The sequence below is a fragment of the Neofelis nebulosa genome, chromosome 2 (genome assembly GCF_028018385.1).
Source record: "Neofelis nebulosa isolate mNeoNeb1 chromosome 2, mNeoNeb1.pri, whole genome shotgun sequence".
Classification (NCBI taxonomy): domain Eukaryota; kingdom Metazoa; phylum Chordata; class Mammalia; order Carnivora; family Felidae; genus Neofelis; species Neofelis nebulosa.
Genome location: NC_080783.1, coordinates 222,341,686 through 222,363,791, shown reverse-complemented (window position 1 = coordinate 222,363,791; position 22,106 = coordinate 222,341,686). Strand labels below are relative to the sequence as shown.

Here is a 22,106-nt window from a genome sequence, read left to right as displayed (position 1 = left end):
ACCGGTGGCTCTAAGTTTCTCCAGCGGTGGCTCCGGAGGCATCCAGGCGGAAGGGCGCATTCACATCCTCCTGGCTTCGGGCTCCCACGGTGGCCGGCGGAATTGGGGCTAATGGCGCAGGCCTGGTTCAGTCATGGGTCCCGCACACATCACTGAGTGAGGGGCCGTAGCTCTCGAAAATCGGGCAGAACTGCATATGATAGAATCCTGACCTGCTGCTCACAAATCTGTGTCCTTCCTGGTTCTAAGAGACAGTAATAGCGGTACCTGTCTGAGGGAAGAGAGGCCGGGACCTGGGGCAACCTCTCCCAGCCCTGCCCGCAGCCTCCCTAGAGCTCCATGGCACGTGCCTGTGAGATGTCAATGCACTGACAGTGGACAAAATGCATCCAGATGGAAACACTTGACAGAGAGGACTTCTATGCAACAAGCTTTTACAAATCAATAATAAAAACCCAACAACCTAGTAGGAAAAACGGTCTAGTTGAAAAGGCAATGCCTTGGATGGGCAGTTCGCCAAAAAAAACAACAACCAAAAAAAAAAAAAACACTGAGAGACAGGCAAGTCGCATCCGGATCAAACGAGGATGAGAATGATGAGAGTCATTACAATTTCACTGGACAGGCCACATCACGGGGCGGGAGCGGGGGGGTGGGCAATGGACAGATCCCAGAGCCCTTACTGAAGTCCGTTTGGCCAAATCTTCCTTAAAGTATTGTGCCTGTACTTCAGTCCAGTGAGTCTTCTGCCGGGAACTTGCCTATGAATACACTAGCCCTAGTCCACATACGGGGCTGGGCATGAACGGCCACTTTTCCTCTGCCCTGTCCTCGGTATGGCAGGTACAAAGGCCCAGAGGCTGGAAGTTTGCCTTGCCTGGAGAAGAAAGGAGATGGAAGGCCAGCTTGTGCCCTCTTTCCCTCCACCCATCTACCTAAAGGCAAGGCTCTGTGGGCCTGGACAGCCAGATCCCACAGCCCTCTTGGGAGCAGTCGTGGCTCCTGCCAGGTCCCCCAGGCCATGCACACCTGTCCTACCACACCCTACCCCGCCCCACCCAGTTCAAGGCCTGGTACTTGTAGGGGTTCATGGAGCGAACTCAGCAAAGGCCAGACAGGCAAAGTGGTCTGCGTGGGGTCACAAAGGGTCAGGGAGGATGTGGTCCTGGGCTGCCTCAGGCCCCAGGGGCAGCAGGGCCTTCCAAGCTTCGGGTCCAGGGTGCTTACGGGGGCGGGGCTTCTTGAATGAATTGGCGGGGATGGATGATGGTCGGTGAGGCTTCTCCTAGGCAGGCGGCGGGCGGGGCCCAGGGGGCTTCCTGGAGGAGGAGGCAGGCAGAGAGCCCAGACATTGGGAGGATTAGAGTGCCTCGTTCAGTCCCCAAAGACGCGGGCTGCGCGGGAGGCGGAGCGGGCGGCGCCGAGAAACAGCGGCTGCGGGCAGGCGGCGGGACCGAGGGAAGCTGAGCCGGCCGCCACCGCCTAGCAGCCCTCCAGCCGTCAGTGCGTCCGTGCATCTGTGCGTTCTCCGCGGATCGCGGCGGGTCCGGCGGCCGAGACCATGCAGCCGCGCAGCGAGCGCCCGGCTGGCAGGACACAAAGCCCGGAGCACGGCAGTCCGGGGCCCGGGCCGGAGGCGCCGCCGCCTCCACCGCCGCCGCAGCCGCCGGCGTGAGTGGGCCGAGGGTCTGGGGACCGTAAGCCAGACCTGGGGCTGAGTGGGTCCGGGAAGGAGACAAGGAGGGGCGCGCGCCGACCCTGGCAGGCTGCCCGGAGGAGGCGGCCTCTGCGCCCCGCAGACTCGGCCGGCCGGTGGAGGGTACAACTCCTCCTCCGTTTATCGCGCACACAGAGACCTGGGACAGGACGTCCAGAGGTGGCTGCTTCCCGGAGGCTCTGTCCTCTCCCGCCGCCCTTGAATTCTGGCTGCGCTCTTTAGACTCAGGCGGCTTTTCTGCAGGATGCGTGTTGGGGGGGGGGGGGGGCGGGGAGAGGGGCGGGTGGAGCCGCTCCGGAGGGTCAAGTGAGGTCAGGCCTGATGGTGGACATAGGGGTCTTCTTCAGAGCTGTCATACAGCATTAGCCAGTTTCGCTTCATGCACGTCCTGTGTGCCCAGCTCGTGCGGAGGACACTGGACTCATGGGAAACAGGAACGGTGGCCGGTCACAGACAGAGGAGAACCTGGTCCCAAGGAGGGCAGAGGAAGCCTGGTTCTTGGGAGAGTCACAGGCAGAGGGGGTCCTGGTTCTTATGGGTACACCTGGGCAGGGGGGAGTGCGGTGCCAGGAGGGTCCCAGCAGAGGAAGCCGTATAGGCCCGACAGTCGACATCAGGTGCGTGACTGAACCTCACGCTAGGAACAGGGACGGGGCAGTTTTGCTGGACTCCAGGGAGGCTCCCCGTACGTGAGGAAAAGTTGAGGAGGGTGGTCCTTGATGGAAGCCAGGTACGGGCTGCTGGACGGAGGGGTGACCTCCTGGGTGTCCTGGCCCTGCCTGAGGTTTCAGGGGTGGGTGGACAACTCCCTGCAGAGTGCACCCTGACCTGGCACTACCCACCTGCAGCCCAGAGGCAGAGCGTGCACGTCCTCGGCAGGCCCGGCCCACGGCCCCCATGGAGGGTGCAATGCAGCTGCTGAGCCGTGAGGGCCACACTGTGTCCCACAACTCCAAACGGCACTATCACGACGCCTTCGTGGCCATGAGCCGCATGAGGCAGCGTGGCCTCCTGTGTGACATCGTCCTGCACGTGGCAGCCAAGGAGATCCGAGCACACAAGGTGGTGCTAGCCTCCTGCAGCCCCTACTTCCACGCCATGTTCACAAGCAAGTACCACCACATCCAGTCTGGGCACTTGGGGGGCTCCGCAGATCTCACAGGGCAGGGACCGGCCTGACCCGCTGTCCCCACAGATGAGATGAGTGAGAGCCGCCAGACGCACGTGACACTGCACGACATTGACCCTCAGGCCTTGGACCAGCTGGTGCAGTTTGCATACACTGCCGAGATCGTCGTGGGCGAGGGCAACGTACAGGTGAGGGTGCCTCATCTCACAACTCACGGCACCTCTCCTGGGCCTCGTGCCTCAGCTCCCGGTGTCTTCTCGTGCCTCTCCCTGTCCCCCAGTGCCTCACGTCCCGTTTCTCCGCCCCTCTTCCCCTGGCTCTCTCTCATCTCACCCCACAGACTCTGCTCCCAGCTGCCAGCCTCCTGCAGCTGAATGGCGTCCGTGACGCCTGCTGCAAGTTCCTGCTGAGTCAGCTCGACCCCTCCAACTGCCTGGGCATCCGGGGCTTTGCTGACACACATTCCTGCGGTGACCTGCTCAAGGCAGCACACAGGTACGTGCTGCAGCACTTCGTGGATGTGGCCAAGACTGAGGAGTTCATGCTGTTGCCACTAAAGCAGGTAACGTGCCAGCTGGCATACAGCCTCGACCCTGACCCAGTCCCTAGACCCTGGACCCCAGACCCCGTCCTTAGACCCCTGGCTCCCTTCATCTTGGCCCTTAAGACCTGGCCCTTTGCCCCCCTCCCCCCGCCCCCAACCCTTATTCCCAACCCATGACCCACGCTCCAGGCTCACGACCCATCCCCTGACCAAGCCCCACAACCTCATCCCCATTTTCTGACCCACCTAAGCGTTCAGCCTTTGACTTCTGATCCCATCCTGCCCTGACCACACCCCTGCCTACAACCTCTAGTCCCTGGTTCCACATCCCCAGGACTGCTCTGGGCCTAGGTCCCCAGGAACCAAATCTGTGGCTCCTGACCTTGCTTGGCCCCTTCTCATAGGAACTCTGGGCTCCCTATCAGACTCTCCCTCCCAGGCACCTTCAGGGCTCCATGGGCCCCCAAGACCCTCCCCAGATCTCAGGTCTGAGGGTCCCCACCCCCAGGTGCTGGAACTGGTCTCCAGCGACAGCCTGAACGTGCCTTCGGAGGAGGACGTCTACCGTGCCGTCCTGAGCTGGGTCAAGCATGACGTGGACTCTCGGAGACAGCATGTCCCAAGGGTGAGGCCAGCGCCTGGGGGGGCCCAGCGTACCCGGGAGGGGCTGCACAGGGGCTGAGGGCCTGGGTGCACCTGGGCTCTGCCGTGTCCAGAGACCCTTCACAGGAGTGATGCAGGCACGTGTTTCAGGAAGGGTCCAGGGTGTCTGAGAGTGAGTCTCTTCGCTGGGGCCTGCCCCCTGACCATGGCACCCCCTGCACCCCCCAGCTGATGAAGTGTGTGCGCCTGCCCCTGCTGAGCCGGGACTTCCTGCTGGGCCATGTGGATGCCGAGAGCCTGGTGAGGCACCACCCTGACTGCAAGGACCTGCTCATTGAGGCCCTCAAGTTCCACCTGCTGCCTGAGCAGAGGGGCGTTCTGGGCACCAGCCGTACGCGGCCCCGGCGCTGTGAGGGTGCTGGCCCTGTGCTCTTTGCTGTGGGTATGTTCACCTATCGTGTCCCCTGGTTTCCACGCCCCCCACATCACCTCCTTCTCCCCTCCCATCCCTGACCTATGCCTTCTATCTGTAAGCCAGCGCAAGCCTACCCCACGTTATATTGGCCACATCCTGCAGCCACGCCACACCGGCTCCTCTTGTCAGCCTACGGAGGACCCCGAGTGGTGTGACCCGCTCACCAATCCTCACCCCCACCCACCCTTCAAGCCCCCATACTCTTGACCTTGACCTATGCTAGAGACCCCCAGCCCATTGCCTCCCTGGGGCCCCTTGTCCTGCCCTGTCACCTCCCCATCCCTAGGTGGAGGGAGCCTGTTCGCCATCCACGGGGACTGTGAAGCATACGACACACGCACTGACCGCTGGCACGTGGTGGCCTCCATGTCCACGCGCCGGGCCCGGGTGGGCGTGGCAGCAGTTGGGAACCGGCTGTATGCCGTGGGTGGGTAAGTGTGGAGGCTGGTCTGGGGTCAGGGGCTCAGCATATACCCGCTGGGCCAATCCTGACCGGCAACGGACCCCTCCCCTAGTTACGATGGGACTTCAGACCTGGCCACCGTAGAGTCGTACGACCCCGTGACCAACACCTGGCAGCCTGAGGTGTCCATGGGCACAAGGCGCAGCTGCCTGGGTGTGGCCGCCCTGCATGGGCTCCTGTATGCAGCTGGTGGCTACGATGGGGCCTCCTGCCTCAACAGGTAGTGGCCGGGGTCAGGGCCGGGTGGCCTCTTGGGGTTGGTTTGGCTGTAGGTGTGGCTGCATCAGGATTGCAGAACTCATGCCTGAGGGGAGCAAAGAGGGATCCCACCTGACTCGAGTCACCCGGTGCCCTGGGCTTCTCCATCTGCACCAGCCCAGCTGCCCTTTCTTTTCCTCTCAAGTTCTTCCCAGCAGCCCAGGGGCTGGGCCCACGTGGACACTTGCCCAGGGTCTTTCAGGCAGCCAGCCAGTGGCTCATGCCCACCCAGAAGGCCTGCTTCTTGCTGCAGTGGGATTCTGGGGTCAGTCTCTGTGACTGCCCAGCATGGGACTGTAGTCATTCCGTAGGGGAGGGCAGGTCCTGGAACCAGGGCAGCCTTTCTGCCACTGCTCAAGGTCAGTAGCAGACCTGGTGTCCACAGTGCTGAGCGCTATGACCCTCTGACGGGAACATGGACGTCCATCGCTGCCATGAGCACCCGGAGGCGATACGTGCGTGTGGCCATGCTTGGTGGGTGACAGAGCCTGCTTTGTGTAGTGCCCACACCCCCACCCCTACCTGCCCCCACCCTGAGGACCCCACAAGTAGCAAGCACGCCGTGGGTATGTTGACTCTCTGCAGATGGGAACTTGTACGCGGTGGGTGGTTACGACAGCTCATCGCACCTGGCAACTGTGGAGAAGTATGAGCCCCAGGTACGAACCCTCACATTGATTTCCCTTTCTAAGAGCTATTTGAGGTCATCGCTCTGGTCACCCATGTCACCCAGAGGGTCAACCCTCTGCATCCCATCCCTTTCGCACAGATACCCTGCCCTGGAGTAGGGGTCTGCGCTTGTGGTGGGTCTGCCCCCAGCCACTTTCCTCAACCACAGGTAAACGCGTGGACGCCCGTGGCTTCCATGTTGAGCCGACGAAGCTCAGCAGGGGTGGCCGTGCTGGAGGGGGCTCTCTACGTGGCCGGCGGCAATGATGGCACCAGCTGCCTCAACTCTGTGGAGAGATACAGCCCTAAGGCGGGTGCCTGGGAGAGTGTAGCACCCATGAACATCCGAAGGTGCGCTCGCCCCTCCTCCACAGCCCGGGGGTCGTCACCACCACCTACCAGCGCCTGGCAGATAGGTCTTAGGGCCTCACCCCTGTGGGGTGTGCCGACCCCTCCCATCTGTACCCCCCCCCCCACCCCGCCGCCCCCTCCGCCAGCTCCAGGTCCCCGCCCCCAGAAGTTCCGCCCCTGGTCCCACCCCAGAAGCACCTCCCTGGTCCCACCCCAGAAGCGCCTTCCTGGCCCCGCCCCCAGAAGCTCCTCCCTGGCCCCACCCCCAAGGCTCACCACCCCGACCCCACCCCTACGCCTCTAGGAGCACCCACGACCTAGTGGCCATGGACGGCTGGCTGTACGCGGTGGGGGGCAACGATGGCAGCTCCAGCCTCAACTCCATCGAGAAGTATAACCCGAGGACCAACAAGTGGGTGGCCGCGTCCTGCATGTTCACGCGGCGCAGCAGCGTGGGCGCGGCGGTGCTCGAGCTGCTCAACTTCCCGCCGCCCTCTTCACCCACGCTGTCCGTGTCGTCCACCAGCCTCTGAGCCGCCGCGCGGATTGCACAGAGACCCGGCCCCGCGGCCTCCCACATGCCTTAAGCCCCAAGGGGTGGCCCCAGCGCCTCGTGTGTCGGGGGCGGGGTGCTCGACCCCCACCGGGAAAGTCCTGCCCTGTGTGTCCATGTCTCTCTGCGTCGAGGCTGTCCATTTCTGTGTTCGTTCCTCAGTGTTTGTGTGTGTACCGTTTATTTACTTAATGGTTGGTTTATTCATTGTTTATTGATCGATGAGCAGCGCAGCACCCACCAGTTTACAGTTTCCCCTTGAAGTGTCCTGTGTCTCTGGGACCAAGCTGCCTTCCCCTGAGTCCTGCGGCCCCACTGGGGGCACCAGGGAGAGATGGGTCAGGGGTGAACTCAGACTCTGCAGACCTAGATGGACTGAGGGGCAGATGCAGAGCAGCAGGCCAGGGTTAGTGGGGTGGGGGCTTTCTGCGCAGGTGCAGACCCTTCCAGCCTGGGCTTTGCACACCACCCCTACCATGCCCAGCCAGGCACACTCCCAAGGAAGTCATGAAGCAGCAGGCTTCCTTCTCGTGGGCATGGTGTCTTTTCTGGATCCTGCACTGAGCTGAGCACAAGCGTGCCACAGACCCCACACAGCAATATGAGCCAACTTGAACAATAAACATGTTTCTTGGGCTCTGTGGGCTTGAGGCTGAGCGTACATCTCCACCCTTTGGGCTCCTGCCTGGAATGACCGGGAGGGCGCGGGGACAGGCGTGCGGCTGGGGGAGGCTCTGCGCTGGCAGCTGGGGGCTTTGAGGCAGCATCGTCACATCCAGGTGGGACAGGGAGGCGATGTTGTGGACAAGCACCCGGCCAGGAGTGTGGTTTGCTGTCAGCACGGTCCGGAGAGGCCTTCATGGTCCCATCTCATCATCCCAGGCTCTGGAGAGGGGGGTGGGTGTACACAGCATTACCCCTGCCTCACCATGATGGTCCTGGGGACACCCAGGAGGTTTGTGGCCTCCTTTCTGGGCATTGGCCAGGGGCGGAGAGGTTGGGGGAGGGTCCTGGCTTCCCCTTCCCTAAAGTTGCACACTCCTGTTTCAGCAGCTGAGAGTAAGCACACACCCCCTTAGTCAGTGGTGACTCAATGGCATTTGGGTGGAAACAGGATGTGTGCTCTCAGTGGGGAGGGGTTGTATCAGGCAGGGGAGAGGGGGGGGGATCCTTGGGCTCACGGAGCTCCAGCCCCAGGCAACCCCAACCTGAGTGTTGGCAGGCCACATACTCATAAACCAGGCCTTTGAGGCGACTGCTGTACAGACTGGAGGCCAAGATGGGTTCTCTTGGCTGGACCCCAGGAGAAGACTCTTCCCACCCCCCACACCCCTACCCCCACCCCAACTCCAGCCTAGCCTGTGTGTGTGGAGGACCAGGTCAGAGAGCTGAAAGGCTTGGGCCCAGGTAAGGGTGGGTCCCTCCCAGAAAGGCTCCACCCTCGTCCGGCCCTTAGGTATAGGGCAAGACTTCCCAGAGCCCCGCCTGGGAGGCGGGACGTGAGGCTCAGTACCGAGGGACACAGACCAGTCGACCTGTTCCACTGGGGCACGCCACTCCCGCCGCCCATGGGGAACAGCCACTGCGTCCCTCAGGCCCCTAGGAGGCTCCGGGCCTCCTTCTCCAGAAAGCCCTCGCTGAAGGGAAATAGGTGAGGGCGGGGGAGGGGGGAGCTCAGCCTCGGCCACTAGGTCACAGGGTGTCCCTCAGTCTGCCTCTGGGGCCAGGCTGTGAGCCCCACTTCACTTGTCCCCAGAGAGGATGGCGCAAGGAAGCTGGCTGGCCTGTTTGGCACCGAGGCCAGTCCTGACGGGGACACCACTGCTGACAAGATCTTCTACTACGTCCCTGGGACGGTGAGCAGGCGGGTGGGCGTGTCCCAGCTCACAGGGGTGCGGTGGCGGTGGTCTCCGTGTGGCTGTGTGTGCCTGTCCTATCTTCGCTCAGCCCAGGGTCTTACCCCCTCAGCCTGGGGGGAGTCAGATCCCGAGTGAGGTGAGGAAGCAGACGCTGCCCCACCCTAGGGAGCTCATGCGGCCGAAAGTCTGAGTGGAGAGCGAAACTGAGAGACACTGAGTCAGTGGGGCGAGGGAGCACCGGGCAGGGGCGGGCCACAGGCGGGGCCTCCAGGAGTCTCTCTGCTACGCGGGAGGGGGCCCCAAGGTCAGGCTGTCCACTCAGAACCGTACCTGTGGTGTCTGCCCACCCCCAGGACTTGGGCGCGGGACAGCATGTCCAGGCATATTCGAGATGGACCAAGCACATGTATCTATGTCGCCGCGTGGGCGCGGGTGTCACGGTGGTGGTGTGGCTGTGAACCCCCACCCTCTGTCATTACTCTGAGAGGAAGAGGCTTTAGGTGAACAGGGAGCCAGCCTCTCACCTACTCTGGACCTGTTTCTCCCAGGGGGTATCTCGGCATCCACTACTGCCTCATTCCACAGCAGCCCACTGTGCCCCGCCCCCCCCCCAAGGCCACACAGCAGGGATGTGGCTCCCGTGTGCTAGGCCCGCCTCTGAACTGAATTCCACCCCCTCTCACCCTGCCCACCTCCTTGAGGCTAAGGGTTAGCTGAGTGGGGAGAGACCCCCAAGCCCTCTTCCCCAGCTTGGATAGCACTGGGTGGGGGTGAGGCTCTGCTATGTGCAGAAACCCCGGCACATGAGGGAAATGAGCCTCCAGTTTCTTGGGAGACATAGAAGCAGTAACATTTGTGACTCTGGGCCAGGGCCCACGCCCTGCATCCCTCTGTCCTCGCACTGCCCCTTTGAGGCCTAGCAGCTGGTGTGGGCTTCCAGAGCTCACCTTTCCAACGTGTTCCTCTCAGGCTGGGAAGCCCACCCCTGTCCCCTCTCTTGCCCTCTGTGGTCCCAGGGCTCTCCGCAGGCAAAGTGCTGGCTTGAGAAACCATGCTGCCTCAGAGAAGTGGGCAGGGCACTCTGTCCAGGCTCTGGCTGGGCTGGGCTGGAGTCCCTCCGTGTGGTCGCATCATGTGACCCTGGTGGAGTCACGTGAGGTGTGGTGGCCCTGGTGGTCCTCTTTTGGCAGGACATAGCAGGAAAGGGGACCAGGCAGGTTGAACCTACAAATGAACCAACCTTGCCACAGCTATGAGCTAACTCCTCCCTGGGCCCTAAGGCTGGGCCCGGGCCACAGGGACAGCTGTGTGGCCCTTCCTGCTCCATGGCCTAATTTTCATGGGTCCCATCCCTGAGCTGTTCCCCACACTGGGTGTGGGTACAGGAGGCCCCACCCAGAGTCAGGGAGGCCAGGAAGCCGTGAGCCTGTTCACATTCCTGGGCTTGCCCAAGGGGTGGCTTAGCTTGGCCAGGACTCAGCAGCCTTTGAGATGGCCCCTGCTAGCACCCAAATGAAGCATGGCCCCAACTCGCCCCTGAGCCCCTAGACCTCAGCCCTTCCAGCCAGGGTGTCAGGTCAACACCCATCCCTATCCGACTCCCAATCTGATGATTAACGCCCCCGACTACAGAGGATCCCCTGTGTGCCAGAATCAGCTAAGTGTGTGTGGGCACTGACAACCCCTCCCCTCAACAGACAGGCATTGAACCTCCAGCGCATCCCAGGCCTGGCCTAGGCCCTGGGGATACAGCAGTGGGCAAAATAGACAAAGACCCCATTCTCTTGATATTCCCATCCCTGTGACAGAGCCAGATAACAAGTAAAAGATATGATAAGTCAGATGTGGTGGCATTAAGGAGAAAAGTAAAGGAGGAAAGGTGTGCAGAGGGATCAGGGAAGGTTACAAAGTTACCCAGAAGCGATCTCCTAGAGAAGGTGATATCTGAGCCAAATCCTGATGGGTGAGAAGAGAGTTGGCCTGAGTAGTCCAGGCAGAGGGACAGCAAGTACAAAGGCCCTGAGGCAGCCTGTGCCTGATATGAGAGAATAGGACTACAGGAGGGGGCAGATCACAGGGGACCCTTTGAGCCATTTCCAGGACCTTGGGCTTCTCTGTGGGTGAGGTTAAGGGGCCTGCTGTGGTGTGCCAAAGCTGTCGGCACAGACTCTCAAGGGCTGATCTGATGCATCTTTTTCCAGCTCCCCAGTCACTGACATGCTGGTAGTTTGAAATGGGCCATGGTGGGAGTATTTACATCGAAATCGCCTCCCCCACTTTGTAGAACCAGGTATTAAATATTTACAGCCAACACTACAAGCATGGGAGTGTTTCGAGCACCGTCTCCGTCAGATGCCCCCAAACCCCTCTGACCGACAAGTCTTTGGAGGCTGAGTAACTGACACGAGGGTATGCAGCTGAGGAAATGTCTAAAATGAGGGTTGGATCTCCGCTGAGTTCAGACTTCGCTGTCTCTACCACTGGGCCATGTAATTTTATGACTGGCAGGCGGTGTTCGCTCGTGTGTGTATCTTCCCACTATTTCCATGTTAAGAAGCTGTGAGTGTGTGTACGGTTCTGTACCTATGAGCGATGGTGTGTGTGTGTGTTCCTAACCTTTGTATTGTGTACCTGTAGGGGTGTGTATGGGCGGGGCAGCTGGTCCCAGGTCAGGCCCCCTCCCCTGAGCTCTGCTCCCCACAGGACATCCCAGATTTGGAGAGCCAGCGAGAAAATCTAGAGCAGCCGTTCCTGAGTGTGTTCAAGAAGGGGCGGCGGAGGGTGCCTGTGAGGAATCTGGGCAAGGTTATACACTATGCCAAGGTCCAGCTGCGATTCCAGCACAGCCAGGTGGGGTCAGGCCGGGCCGAGTGGGGAGGGGGCAGGGGTGCTCGGGTACCAGCCTGGGGCCTGACCCCCAGCCCGTCACACCGGCAGCCCTGCTCTCCCCCAGGACATCAGCGACTGCTTCCTGGAGCTGTTCCCCTCTTACCTGTACTTCCAGGCCCATGGTTCCAAAGGACTCACCTTCCAGGTGCGGGGAAACAGGCAAAGGGCTGAGGCTAGGGGTAGAGGAAGAGAGCAGCCTCCTGGGAGGCGGGTGTCCACGTCCCACTCGGGGTCCCCCAGCCCTCCTCTCCCCCACGTGCTCTGGCAGGGGCTGTTACCACTGGTGGAGCTGAGTGTCTGCCCGCTCGAGGGATCCAGAGAGCATGCCTTCCAGATCACAGGTGTGTGGGGGGCATGAGTGGACCTGGCCCCCAGGAGGGACCTCTAGCTGGGGCTGCTCAGGGACCTCGGTCTGGCTGAGCTTCAGAACAATGGAGGGACCCTGAGTGCACTGGGGGATCCTGGCTTTTCCTCCAGTGTGCCCATGAGCATTTGCTGGGCAGGGGTGCAAGGTAGCGGGTAGGGGACCTCCAGGGCTGTGAATGTGGCCCTGTTAGTGGCCGATGGTCCCAGATGGTGTCACAGGCTCCTCCTGTTCCAGGCCTTGGGGTGCCCATGGATCCCTCGGGCAGGGCCTATCCTGTGGGCTGCTGGCCCAGCCCACTCCACTCCTCCACCCCCAGGCCCGCTGCCTGCTCCCCTTCTCGTGCTCTGCTCCAGCCAGGCTGAGCTGGGCCGCTGGCTGTACCACCTGGAAAAGCAGATGGCCCTCGTGGGAGGGCTGCAGCACTGCCACTCATCGCCCCCGCAGGTGAGTGCCAGGAACCCCCACCCCCCTTTCCATCCCCCCTGCGCCCACACCCTCTGCCTGCCCCGACCCCCCTCCACTAGGGCCTCCCTGAGGACGAGCTGCCCTGGACTCTACAGCGCAGACTGACCCGGCTGCGGACAGCATCGGGGCGTCAGATGGTGGGTAGTGCCATCTGTGCCTCGAGGGTCAAGCTTCAGCATCTGCCTTCACAGGTGCGTGGGAGGCGAGGGGACCCAGGGGTGACAGGAGATGGGGCCACAGGGATGAAGACATGGGGGCACAGGATGGATGGGAGGGGGAATGGAGGAGGGGACAAAAGATGGGGGAGAGGTGAGGAATGGGGTCCAGGCCCTCGCACACACTGGTCGAGCCCCCCCTCTGCCTTTGACTCCCTTGCAGGAACAGTGGGACCGGCTCTTGGTCCTGTACCCAACATCACTGGCCATTTTCTCTGAGGAAGTAGATGGGCTTTGCTTTAAGGTGGGTCCCTCCCCACTGTGGACCTGCCCCAGGGAGACACCCTGTGTGTGGGGGTGGGAGAGGGCAGTGGCTCCGGAGGAACCTGTATTTCGGGGCCTGTTGGGACAGAGTGTGCTGGCCCCACCCACCTGGCCCGCTGCCCTGGTCAGTCTGGTCTCAGCTGTGATGTGGCTAAGGAGGGACCCCTGCGTAGGACCCCTTATTATCCTAGAGCATCCTCCACCACCAGCAGGACTGTCACCGAGGCAGGGTGCATCATGGGGGCAGAACCCCTCCTGGGAGGCACTCTTATGTTGGCCCCCAGTATCTCTGAGAGGGGCCTATACCTCTGAGCGGACATTTTCCAGTGTGTGTGTGTGTGTGTGTGTGTGTGTGTGTGTGAGGGTCCTCTCGAGCTGGAGTGTGTCTGTCATGTGTATCACAGTAACCTTCTACCCTCAGTCACTGAGGAACATACAGGGGTCTCCTGCATGATCCCTCCCACCCTAGCCCCAGTCTTAATAGGTGACCCAGGGGACCAGTCCCCAGAAGCATCCATCTGTGCCTGCCATTGGCTGATGGAGGCCCCACCCAGAGTCCAGGGGTAAAGGTATCCCTCAGGAGAGACGGGGAGCACTGACCTCCCTCAGGGATGTCAGCCTCAGCCTGCCTTGCCCTCTGCCTGTGCTCTGAGGGCCCAGCCCGGCTCTGGAGGGTGAGACAGAATTATGGGCCCAGGCAGAGGCACAGGGTTGCACCCACCCCAGACTGAGGCTCCGTCTTTCATCACTGCCCCCACAGGGGGAGCTCCCACTCAGCGCCATCCACATCAACCTGGAGGAGAAGGAGAAGCAGATCCGCTCTTTCCTCATCGAAGGTGGGTGGAGGCCTGGGCTGGGAGGGAGGGCGTGGGCCTCCCAGGTGCCCCAGCTCTTCAGTGGGGCCTTGCAGGGGGCTTCTGTTGCCAGGCCCCCTCACAGTGTCTGTGTGCTAGGCCGTCTCATCAACACCATTCGCGTGCTGTGTGCCAGCTACGAGGACTACAGCCACTGGCTGCTCTGCCTGCAGACGGTCTCCCACAGGGACGGAGCTCCCCCACTGCCTGGCCCTGAGAGCTTCCCAGGGCTGCCGGTGTCCACACAGGTGAGGGGCCAGCAAGGACAGATGCTGCACCCACCTCTCAGGTTCTGGGCAGAAGGGTGGGTGGGGAGGGAGAGGGGTCCTGCTGTCTGTCTCACCTCCCTTCTGCCTGCCCCCTGGTGTCCAGGTCATGGGTGGTGGCCGAGGCTCGCTCTCCTCAGATGGACGAACCAGCTGGGGCTCAGGGTGCCCAGCACCCCCGTCCACGCACACCAGCCACTCTCTCCCTGAATCCTCGGTGCCGTCCACCACAGGCTGCCCTGCCCAGCCTGTGCCTGTGAGCATCTGGGAGTGGGGAGGGATAGGCAGAAGAAGGGGGCAGGGAGTCACGAGGACAGTTTGTGTTGGGGAACCTGGACCCCCATGGCACCCCGTTTCAAGCAGGACCCTAGTTCCCCAGGGGAGGAGACTCAGACTGAAGGGAACTTTGTGCAGCCTCATGGGGTTGAGTGGGTCAGGGCCCTAGGGAACCTTCTGGAAGGTCTTTGGTCCCCACAGGACCAGGCCAACCCTGGCGGCACCAGCACCAGCAGGCAGAGGGCAGAGCTGAGACGGAGCAGCAGCAGTCGGTCACCCAGGAACAAGGCCCGGGCTGAGGGGCCCGGCCTGGCCACCTCGTTGTTTTTGGACCTGACCAAGGTGAGCCCAGCACGCTGACCCAGTTCTCCATCCCACCCTTCATCTCCCTGGCCTCCATTTCTCAGGCCCAGGTGGCCCTGGAGCCACCTAGAGGCCTTCTTGCTCAGAGAAGGGAGGACTCAGGCCACCTCCTCTTCAGGAAACCTGTCCCTCCCGCCTCTTGCCTGCAGCTGAGCAAGCACAGCCCGGAGGGCAACCCCGAGGCCCGAGACCAGCCTCCGGAGGCCCCACGGTCCCCGCTCTATGCCGATCCCTACACACCACCTGCTACCTCCTACCACAAGATCACAGATGTCCAGGGCCTGGATAAGGTCAGTTCCCTGTGGGGGACGGACAGGGCTGGATGTGTCCCCAGCCTGAGGTCCACTCAGCCATGATGAGAGGCCAAGGCATTTCGGGGACAGGGATTCCCTCAGCTCTACCGAGGTTCTGGTCTAGAGCCTCAGGTCACCACCCCTTTCTTGCAGTTCCTCAGCGCGATGCAGAGCTCACTTGGACCTGAGTCCTCGAGCGCATTCCCCTCGGTCCCTGTGTCTGTGCCTGTCTCTGACCCCAGCTCTGGGCTCTGTGGTCCCCACTTGCTCTCCAAGAAGGGAGCCCTGCAGCCGCGAGCCTCTCAGCGGCACCGACGCTCTGTCCAGGGCCAGGGTCCACCACCCCCAGACTCCCCTCAGCATGTGAGTAGCAGCACCCACCCCTGCTGGGCAAAGGGTTCTGCGGGGAGGTGGAAACAGTGTGTGGCCTCGGGGACCCTGGGGGAGCAGGACAGACGGAAACAGGGAAGATATGGCAGGTCAAGGACAGGAAGCAGCAGCAGGCTGGGGGGAGGCTGTAGGAAGGGTAGATGCGGGAGGAAAAGGTAGGGGTGGGATCTGGCAGATTCGTGGGCTGGTCTCCAAGCGTCCCCCCCCAGGGCTCAGATCTCAGACTTGTGGTTGGGGTCCCCAGGTCTCCCCTGGGAGAGAAGTCTCACCCGACCCCCTGCCGCCTCCCTCAGGTGAGTGAAGGCCCTTGCCTCTTTCTGAGGGGAGCTCTGGGTGTTGCTTCCTGAAGGCACATGCATCTCTGTCCCCCCCACCAGGTGGCCATCCCCTCAGGAGCTATGACAACATCTGGGACAAAGCTTCATCTCCTTCCCACAAGCGCTGGCCCCGCGGAGCACCTGAGGCTGGTGGGGGGCTCATCCAGTGGATCTGATGGCCCCTGGGCCGGCTGGTTCTTGGGACTACCCGCCAGCATTAAGCCAGGAGTGGGGGGTCTGCAGCAGAGCTGGGTCTTTCTTTGTAGGGCCACAGGCTGACCAGCATCCAATACCTGAACGCCATCGAAGGCTGAGTCAGTGTCTGACCCCAGCAGGGTGCAGGGGTCTCCAGAACTCTGAGTTTCCCTGGGCTCTGGAGGGGCCAGGCAGAGGGCCTCATACCGAAGATGGCCTGGTGACACTGCTCAGGTCAGACACAGATCAGAGCAGGATGCATGGAGGGACCAAACTTGAACCATTCCTCCAGGGAAGACACGGGGAGGCCACTTGGTGCAGGCTTTACCTGGGGGTGGGAGAACAGCGTAGGTGTGAAGGCCAGAGGGCTGAGAAAGATTAGTGAGGGTCAGAGCACGTGAGGTCAGAGAGCACAAGGGTAGGAGGTCAGCGAAGTCTGAGACATCACAAGCAGAGGCAGGAGGGTGTTCTGGGCAAATGCGAGTGGACTGCGGCCGGCTGGGAGAAACTGACAAGAGACTAAACATAAAGATAAAGATTTTATTTGTGCTGCGTGTCCCCGCGTTTTCCACTCAGCAGCCAGAAGTCCCCTGTCCTGGGGACCCTGTGCACATGCCGACCCGGCACCCAGCTTGGTAGCCTCCGTTGCTTTGCCGCCACCAGCCTCCCACCCGCGCTCCTGCCCCATCTCTGGCTCCTCAAAGCCCCGGGACAACCCCAAATGTTCAGTCCCTTTACCTGACACCACCATATTCTGCCCCTGTGCCTCGTCCAGGGTTCCCCACAGGAGGGGCTCCAGCCTCTGCCCTACAGACCCTCACCCTGCTAGGGCCGCCCTCCTATAGGCCCCTATGGGTTCCCGCTCACGGTCTCAGGAGCCAAGAAGGCCTTGGCCACACGCCCCCGGGGTTCAGGGGTCAAAGAGGCCTCAGAGGTTTTCACTACCCCAGCCCACTTGTAAACAGGGCAGATAGTCTCTGGGACACCCCCCTCCACCTGAAGGCCACCCAGTCTCCTTGCCCTTGCCCCCTGCCCAGATTTCCAGCTGCAGCCTTGCTGCTGCACTGACACCTTCTAGTTTCCAACGCTTTGTCCTGCTTCTCACCCCAGCTCGCCAAATGAAACATAGGACACCCCGTCAAATTTGATTTCGGATAAGCCACGCGTAATTTAGTACAATCTCCAATACTGCATGTCTGAAATGCGAGTTTCACCGGACACCCTATGTTTTTATTTGCTAATCTGGCCACCTTACTAACCAGCTCCTGGCTCAGCCCTACCCACCCAGCCTTCCAGAATCTCCCTCTTTCCAGGTGTGGAGCACAGCCGTGTGGCCTCAGCCGCTGGCTAGACCTTTGGGTGGAATCCAAGGGAGCCAGGACCGAGGACACTGGCTCCTTCCTAGATGCCACAGGACACAGGGATCAAAGGGCAAGACCTGAGGCAGCACCTCGTCCTGAGCCCCTGGGGCCACTTCTTTGTCCTGCGTCTTCCTGGACCGAGCCTGGATCCTACCGGCTGGGGCTGGGGCTGCGGCTGCGGCTGCGGCTGCGGCTGCGGCTGGGCCTGCGGCTGCGGCGCCCCTGCCCCACCTGCCGGCGGAAGTAGTGGATGGCAGAGATGGTGCCGATGTTGGCCAACAAGACTGCAAGAGAAGCATGAGGGAGCCTCCTGAGTGCCGGCCGCCTTCCGGTCTGGCCGCTGTCTTCTATGCACACGGCCCGGCCCCCCAAGGGCAGGAGGAGGCCGGCGGAACTAGGGGGGGGTCAGGGGAGACATCTGTGCCTCTCCACGCACCCCTCATCCCTGCTGGCCCGGCAGCCGAGACTGGACACCAGCTGTCATCCTGGGCACCAGCCCCCTCCTCCCCCAGGGCCCCCGAACCTGTTTTCCAGGCGTCTGGGGTGTGCAGGTCTGACGTTCTCACAGCCCAGGTGGCAAAGGCTACGAACACCAGGCACATGTCATTCTGGCTGAAGGTAAACGAGGTGAGAGGCTCCCGGGGCTCTCCTAGGGAAAAGAAGCATGCTCTGTGCTCTGGCTCCACCCAGGCTCGTCTGTCCCAGACATGCTGTCTGAGTCACTTCTTTCGTGTAGTACCCCGTCCCAGGACACAGGGTAGTGTGTGGCACAGTTGAGTCAAGCTGACCTCAGCAAGATTTGCCGCTGGGGTACCGTTTCCTGGTTTGTAAAATATCTTGCAGGGAAATGTGAGAGAAAGTCTATTGAGTGCCCGACCCAGCAGGCAGCAAGGCCTGAGCGTGAGCTGTCCCGGTGTCTACTGTGCTAGAGGCCGGGGGCAGGGCACTGCTGTCATCTGGGCCCGGATACAGAATGACGGCCAGTGCAGAGACAAGTTCCTGAGTGGCCGTGGTGTCTGGCCTCATCCACCCCACCTGGACTGTGTCCTGGGATGGCCAGGAGCTAGTCCATCCTTCCCGGATCATCCCTAAGGCCCCCCTAAGGGCTCATGACCCGGGGTCCTAGCCTGCCCCTCCCCAGCAGCCCTCCTGGCTGAGCTCTCTGGACAGTACGTTCTCGGGACCTGGACAGCCCCGGGGCCCACGCGACACTCACCTGCTTGGCTGAACTCTCTGGACAGTACGTTCCCGGGACCTGGACAGCCCCGGGGCCCACGCGACACTCACCTGCTTGCCCGACTGCCAGGCTGAGCTGCTCTGCTGTGACTGGGCTAGGCTCTGGTGAGGTTCCAGACCCCACTCCCCAGGGGACCGACCCGGGGGGCTCTGTGGCCTGCAGCTGGAGAAGGGCAGCCAGCTCTAGCACGCCCCCCGACACGTCCTCCCCAAGGAAGTGTTCATAGGCCTCGGGGATGGAGATGGGCACGGGGTCTCCAGGCGGACAGGCTGGCACAGGCTCAGCTTGTGGGGGGTGGGCCACGGAGTGCCCCCCCCAGTGCCCTGACCTCTGGGCTCGGTGGTCCTGGAAGAAGAACTCGCACGTGTCCGGCCACTGTACTCCGGCCAGCGCCTGGTCAGCTTCTGCCGCCTCCACGGCATCTTTATCCTCCTCCTCAATAGTGTCACAAAAAAAGAACTCGTAGGCCTCTGGGAGGGTCACTGCAAAGCTGCTCCTGGGCCTAGACCCCACAGAGGCAGAGGGGGGAGGGGAAGGCAGGTGTTTGAGGATCCGAGGCTGGGGGGACCGGGGCCCGACTGCCATGGCATCCCAGCCTCCAGGCCTGTCTCGGCCCCCGGCTGCTGTCCTGGGAGGCGCGGGCCGGGCTGTGGCTGGTGAGGGTGGGCCTGAGGTTTCTCCCAAACCTGGCTCCTCAGGGCTGGGCACGGCCATGGAAAATCGCACTCTCTTCTTCTTGGGTGCTTGAACAGAGCCTGGTGGGGGGGGCTCCCCCGAGTGATGTCCAGGGGCACCTGCTGAAGGCTCCCCTCTGGGTTTCTCTTGGTGTCCTCCTGGAGACACAACAGAGCTCAAACACAGCCTGGCCATTGGGGCAGCCTCCACCTCCACCAAGTCAGGCCCAGCCCGGGGAAGGGGAGCAGGTGTAGACACACCTGCATCGGATCGGGTCTTGGAAACAAGGTGAGGCAGAGCACGTGTAGATGAGTCCACCTCTGGCTTAACCACTGGGCCCACCACAGGTAGGTCCGTGTCCAGTCTAGACTTGGGGGCAGGTGTAGACAGAGCCATGTCAGGTTGAAGCTTGGAGGCGAGTGTAGACGGAGCCACATCTGACTTAGCTACGGAGATATCTGGATGAGTCTCCTGGGCAGGTGTGGACGCGGTGTGTGGCTCGGCTCTGGGGGTCATTCTGAGTGGGTCTGTACCTTGCTCAGTCGTAGGGACTGGTGTAGACAGACCCAAATCTGTTCCTTGCCTGGTCATCTGCACAGGCGCTCCTGCAGACTCTGGACTCAGTCCATTCTGCCTGGTTCCTGGTGTCTGCTCTGCTGTTCCAGCCGAGAGACCCTTCCCCCTGGACCCAGCCAGACCAAGGTCCTCCTTGGGCCTGGCCTCAGCAGGCAGCAGGGAGCCCAGGTGGGTGGGAGCAGAGCCCGGAGTACTCGAGCACCGGCCCCCCTTGGCTCCGGCCGTGTGCCTCTTCTTTCGGCCAGGGCTGCGTGGCGCGGCTCCAGGAGTGCCGGGGGGCCTCTGGGGAGCAGTGGTGCAGCCGGGAGACTCGGGGCTCTGAGGAGACTCACCAGGGGGACTAGGATCAGGGTCCTGGGGGGCTGGCCCCTGCAGAAGTCTCTGCATCTCGTCTCTGGAAGACGCTGGCCCTGGGAGCGACGAGCTGTGACCTAGAGGGGCGGCGTCAGATGCGAGGGACGGCAAAGCTTCTGACTGTGCGGACGTGCCGGGCATCTGCTGATCAGCCCCCAGGGCCAAGACAGGCTCACGCCAAGACCTGCTGACCAGTGGCCGGGCAGCGGCCTTGTCCTCCTTCTTGAAACCAGGCCAGCCCCTCCCCCCAGCAGCCGGCTGCCCCTCGAGGAGGGGTGGAGGCCCAGGGGGACTGTGGCCACTGCTGTCCCCTTGGTCAATGTCACTGGACAAGAGCTCATCCGCAGAGGCCAGGCTGGCCTGCGGGAGGCCACACTCTTCAGTCGTGGCTGCAAACTCGGCCCAGTCCTGGTCACTCAGCTGGATGCTGTACTGGAAGTTTTCCATTTCAGGTCAGCAGAGGCGCTTGAGCAGCACAGCCTGAGGCTAGGTGGGATCTTCACGGACCCAGGCCCCGGACACAGGCCAGCATACGCTGCCACCACCCTGCCCAGTCCCCGGGGTGCCCCCCACCTCCTTGGCTTGGGGGCCGGCACTCCATCTATGTCCTGCAAGAGAGCAGAAAAGGGAATCCGGAGGGAAGCTGAGCTGCTGTCAAACCCGACCTCTCCTCCGAGTTAGAGAACGCGCGGCTCCCGGTTTGCCTGTTTCCAAACTGACCCCTAATAATAACCGTGTAATGACATATGTTACATTCTGCAAATCAAATAGTGAGGCACACTAAGAAAATAGGGTTCCTTGTGTTTGAATTTTTGTCCCCAGAAGTGGTTTACGTCACATCTTTGAGCATTTTCTGTGCAGCTAGGTCAGCCTCACTTTCTCTAACTTTCCTGCAGAACGGTAGGTACCAAAGTAAACTTCATACAGCAAAACCCATTTCAAGGGTCACCCACTGGGAGTCAGTTCACGTGGGGGATGGCCAACTCTGGCCTGTCCCCACGGGCCCACGGTGGCAGCTGGCCACGGAGGAGGGGTGGCAGCGTCCAGCAAGCGACCAGCCTTTGGGGATGACCTTCCACCATCCTTGGCTGGGACAGGTTTCCGGGCTTCCCCTGAGTTCAAGGTCACTCTAGTGCTGGCCAGAGCCCACTCAGAGGTCACCAGGGAGCACCTGGCTCTGCCCCTTGCCTAGGCAGGAGGTCACAGAGCAGAAATGAGCCTCCTAACTCCCAGTGGGTTACTAGAGCCATCCTCAAGGTCTGCGCCCCTGACCCAGGCCTGCCCAGCTAGCAGAGCCCCCTTGTCTGCCTCATCTCTGTGAACAAAGGCGACCCCAACTGCCTGAGAGCCCCTAGTGTCTCAGCCTCCTATGGGAGGTGACCTTTGACCTTTGGCCAGCCAACACCGCACCCTGGGAGGTGGGAGGTCACTCTGGTCAGGCCGGTGCTGAGATGAAGATTCCTTGAGACCAGAGCACTGTGGCTTCCTGACCCACTGAAATGTCCCCTCCTCTCTGGCCCTTGGGGAAGTCCCTCTGGGGCTGTCTGACTTTCGGACTTCTTGGGGTGGGAACAAGGGACTAACAGTGTCATACCTGGGACCCTGTGGCCAGCCAGGGCAGTGGAGCTGGGCGTCCGAGCTGCCTGTCCCAGAGCGGCATGGTGCTGGGCTCACCACACAGGCCCCACCCCCACTGCCAAAAATACCCCATCCCTGTGGTCACATGTCTCCTGCCAGCCGTCAAGGTCCAGGCCACAAATAGATGGCATTTGAGGGGCCTCCAGCTACGTGAGGGACACCTTCCTGGGCAGGTCAGATGCTGGCCAGAGAATGCGAACCTGCAATCAGTTCTGCACGGGCCTCCTCTTTCCCAAGCTGAAGGCCACACTGCACTCTTGGCCCGGGCTGACTTTTCCTCTTAAAGTGGCCTCACCTGCTATGAACCCTCCCCCCTGCCAGCAGCGCCGCCCCCACCTCCCACCAGCCCAGGCCTGTCTGGGTCTTAGGGCCTTGCCCTGTCGTCTGTGTGGAACAGAGAGGGTTACCGAGTGATGATAAAGGGGGAAATGACCTTTCCAGAATGTTCCTAGAGATCCTTTGGAGGTGGGCCGCTGATGACTGGGTGTGG

At 61.8% G+C, this 22,106-nt stretch overlaps 3 protein-coding genes across 8 annotated transcripts; 2 read left to right on the top strand and 1 right to left on the bottom strand.

Annotated features, from left to right (window-relative positions):
* The first annotated feature begins 1,436 nt into the window (after positions 1–1,436).
* KLHL17 (kelch like family member 17) lies at positions 1,437–7,399 on the top strand. Its single transcript, XM_058719535.1, has 12 exons — positions 1,437–1,671; positions 2,566–2,825; positions 2,913–3,034; positions 3,187–3,408; positions 3,899–4,015; positions 4,222–4,435; positions 4,755–4,899; positions 4,984–5,151; positions 5,575–5,663; positions 5,775–5,848; positions 6,028–6,209; positions 6,514–7,399. Exons 1-12 carry the CDS (start codon positions 1,562–1,564, stop codon positions 6,740–6,742), a joined length of 1,932 nt encoding a protein of 643 aa, XP_058575518.1. The 5' UTR covers positions 1,437–1,561; the 3' UTR covers positions 6,743–7,399.
* Positions 7,400–8,152: 753 nt separating this feature from the next.
* Positions 8,153–16,324, top strand: PLEKHN1 (pleckstrin homology domain containing N1). 5 transcript variants are annotated; one of them, XM_058719529.1, is made up of 16 exons: positions 8,153–8,413; positions 8,519–8,618; positions 11,325–11,471; positions 11,575–11,655; positions 11,779–11,851; positions 12,194–12,321; positions 12,402–12,533; positions 12,721–12,801; positions 13,582–13,657; positions 13,775–13,923; positions 14,048–14,197; positions 14,419–14,559; positions 14,730–14,870; positions 15,027–15,236; positions 15,508–15,556; positions 15,641–16,324. In XM_058719529.1, the coding sequence occupies exons 1-16, from the start codon at positions 8,331–8,333 to the stop codon at positions 15,754–15,756; spliced, it is 1,857 nt and encodes a 618-aa protein (XP_058575512.1). In that variant the 5' UTR covers positions 8,153–8,330; the 3' UTR covers positions 15,757–16,324. The 5 variants fall into 5 exon arrangements, with proteins under 5 accessions (XP_058575512.1, XP_058575515.1, XP_058575513.1 ...); XM_058719530.1 differs by having other exon boundaries at positions 8,260–8,413; positions 11,575–11,851; XM_058719532.1 differs by lacking the exon at positions 14,048–14,197 and having other exon boundaries at positions 8,258–8,413; positions 11,575–11,851.
* On the bottom strand, positions 16,302–21,876 carry PERM1 (PPARGC1 and ESRR induced regulator, muscle 1). 2 transcript variants are annotated; one of them, XM_058719528.1, is made up of 4 exons: positions 21,573–21,870; positions 18,424–20,586; positions 17,660–17,785; positions 16,302–17,420 (listed from the first exon to the last, which is right to left on the bottom strand). In XM_058719528.1, exons 2-4 carry the CDS (start codon positions 20,423–20,425, stop codon positions 17,287–17,289), a joined length of 2,262 nt encoding a protein of 753 aa, XP_058575511.1. In that variant the 5' UTR covers positions 20,426–20,586; positions 21,573–21,870; the 3' UTR covers positions 16,302–17,286. The 2 variants fall into 2 exon arrangements, with proteins under 2 accessions (XP_058575511.1, XP_058575510.1); XM_058719527.1 differs by lacking the exon at positions 16,302–17,420 and having other exon boundaries at positions 17,439–17,785; positions 21,573–21,876.
* Between the last annotated feature and the right edge of the window lie 230 nt (positions 21,877–22,106).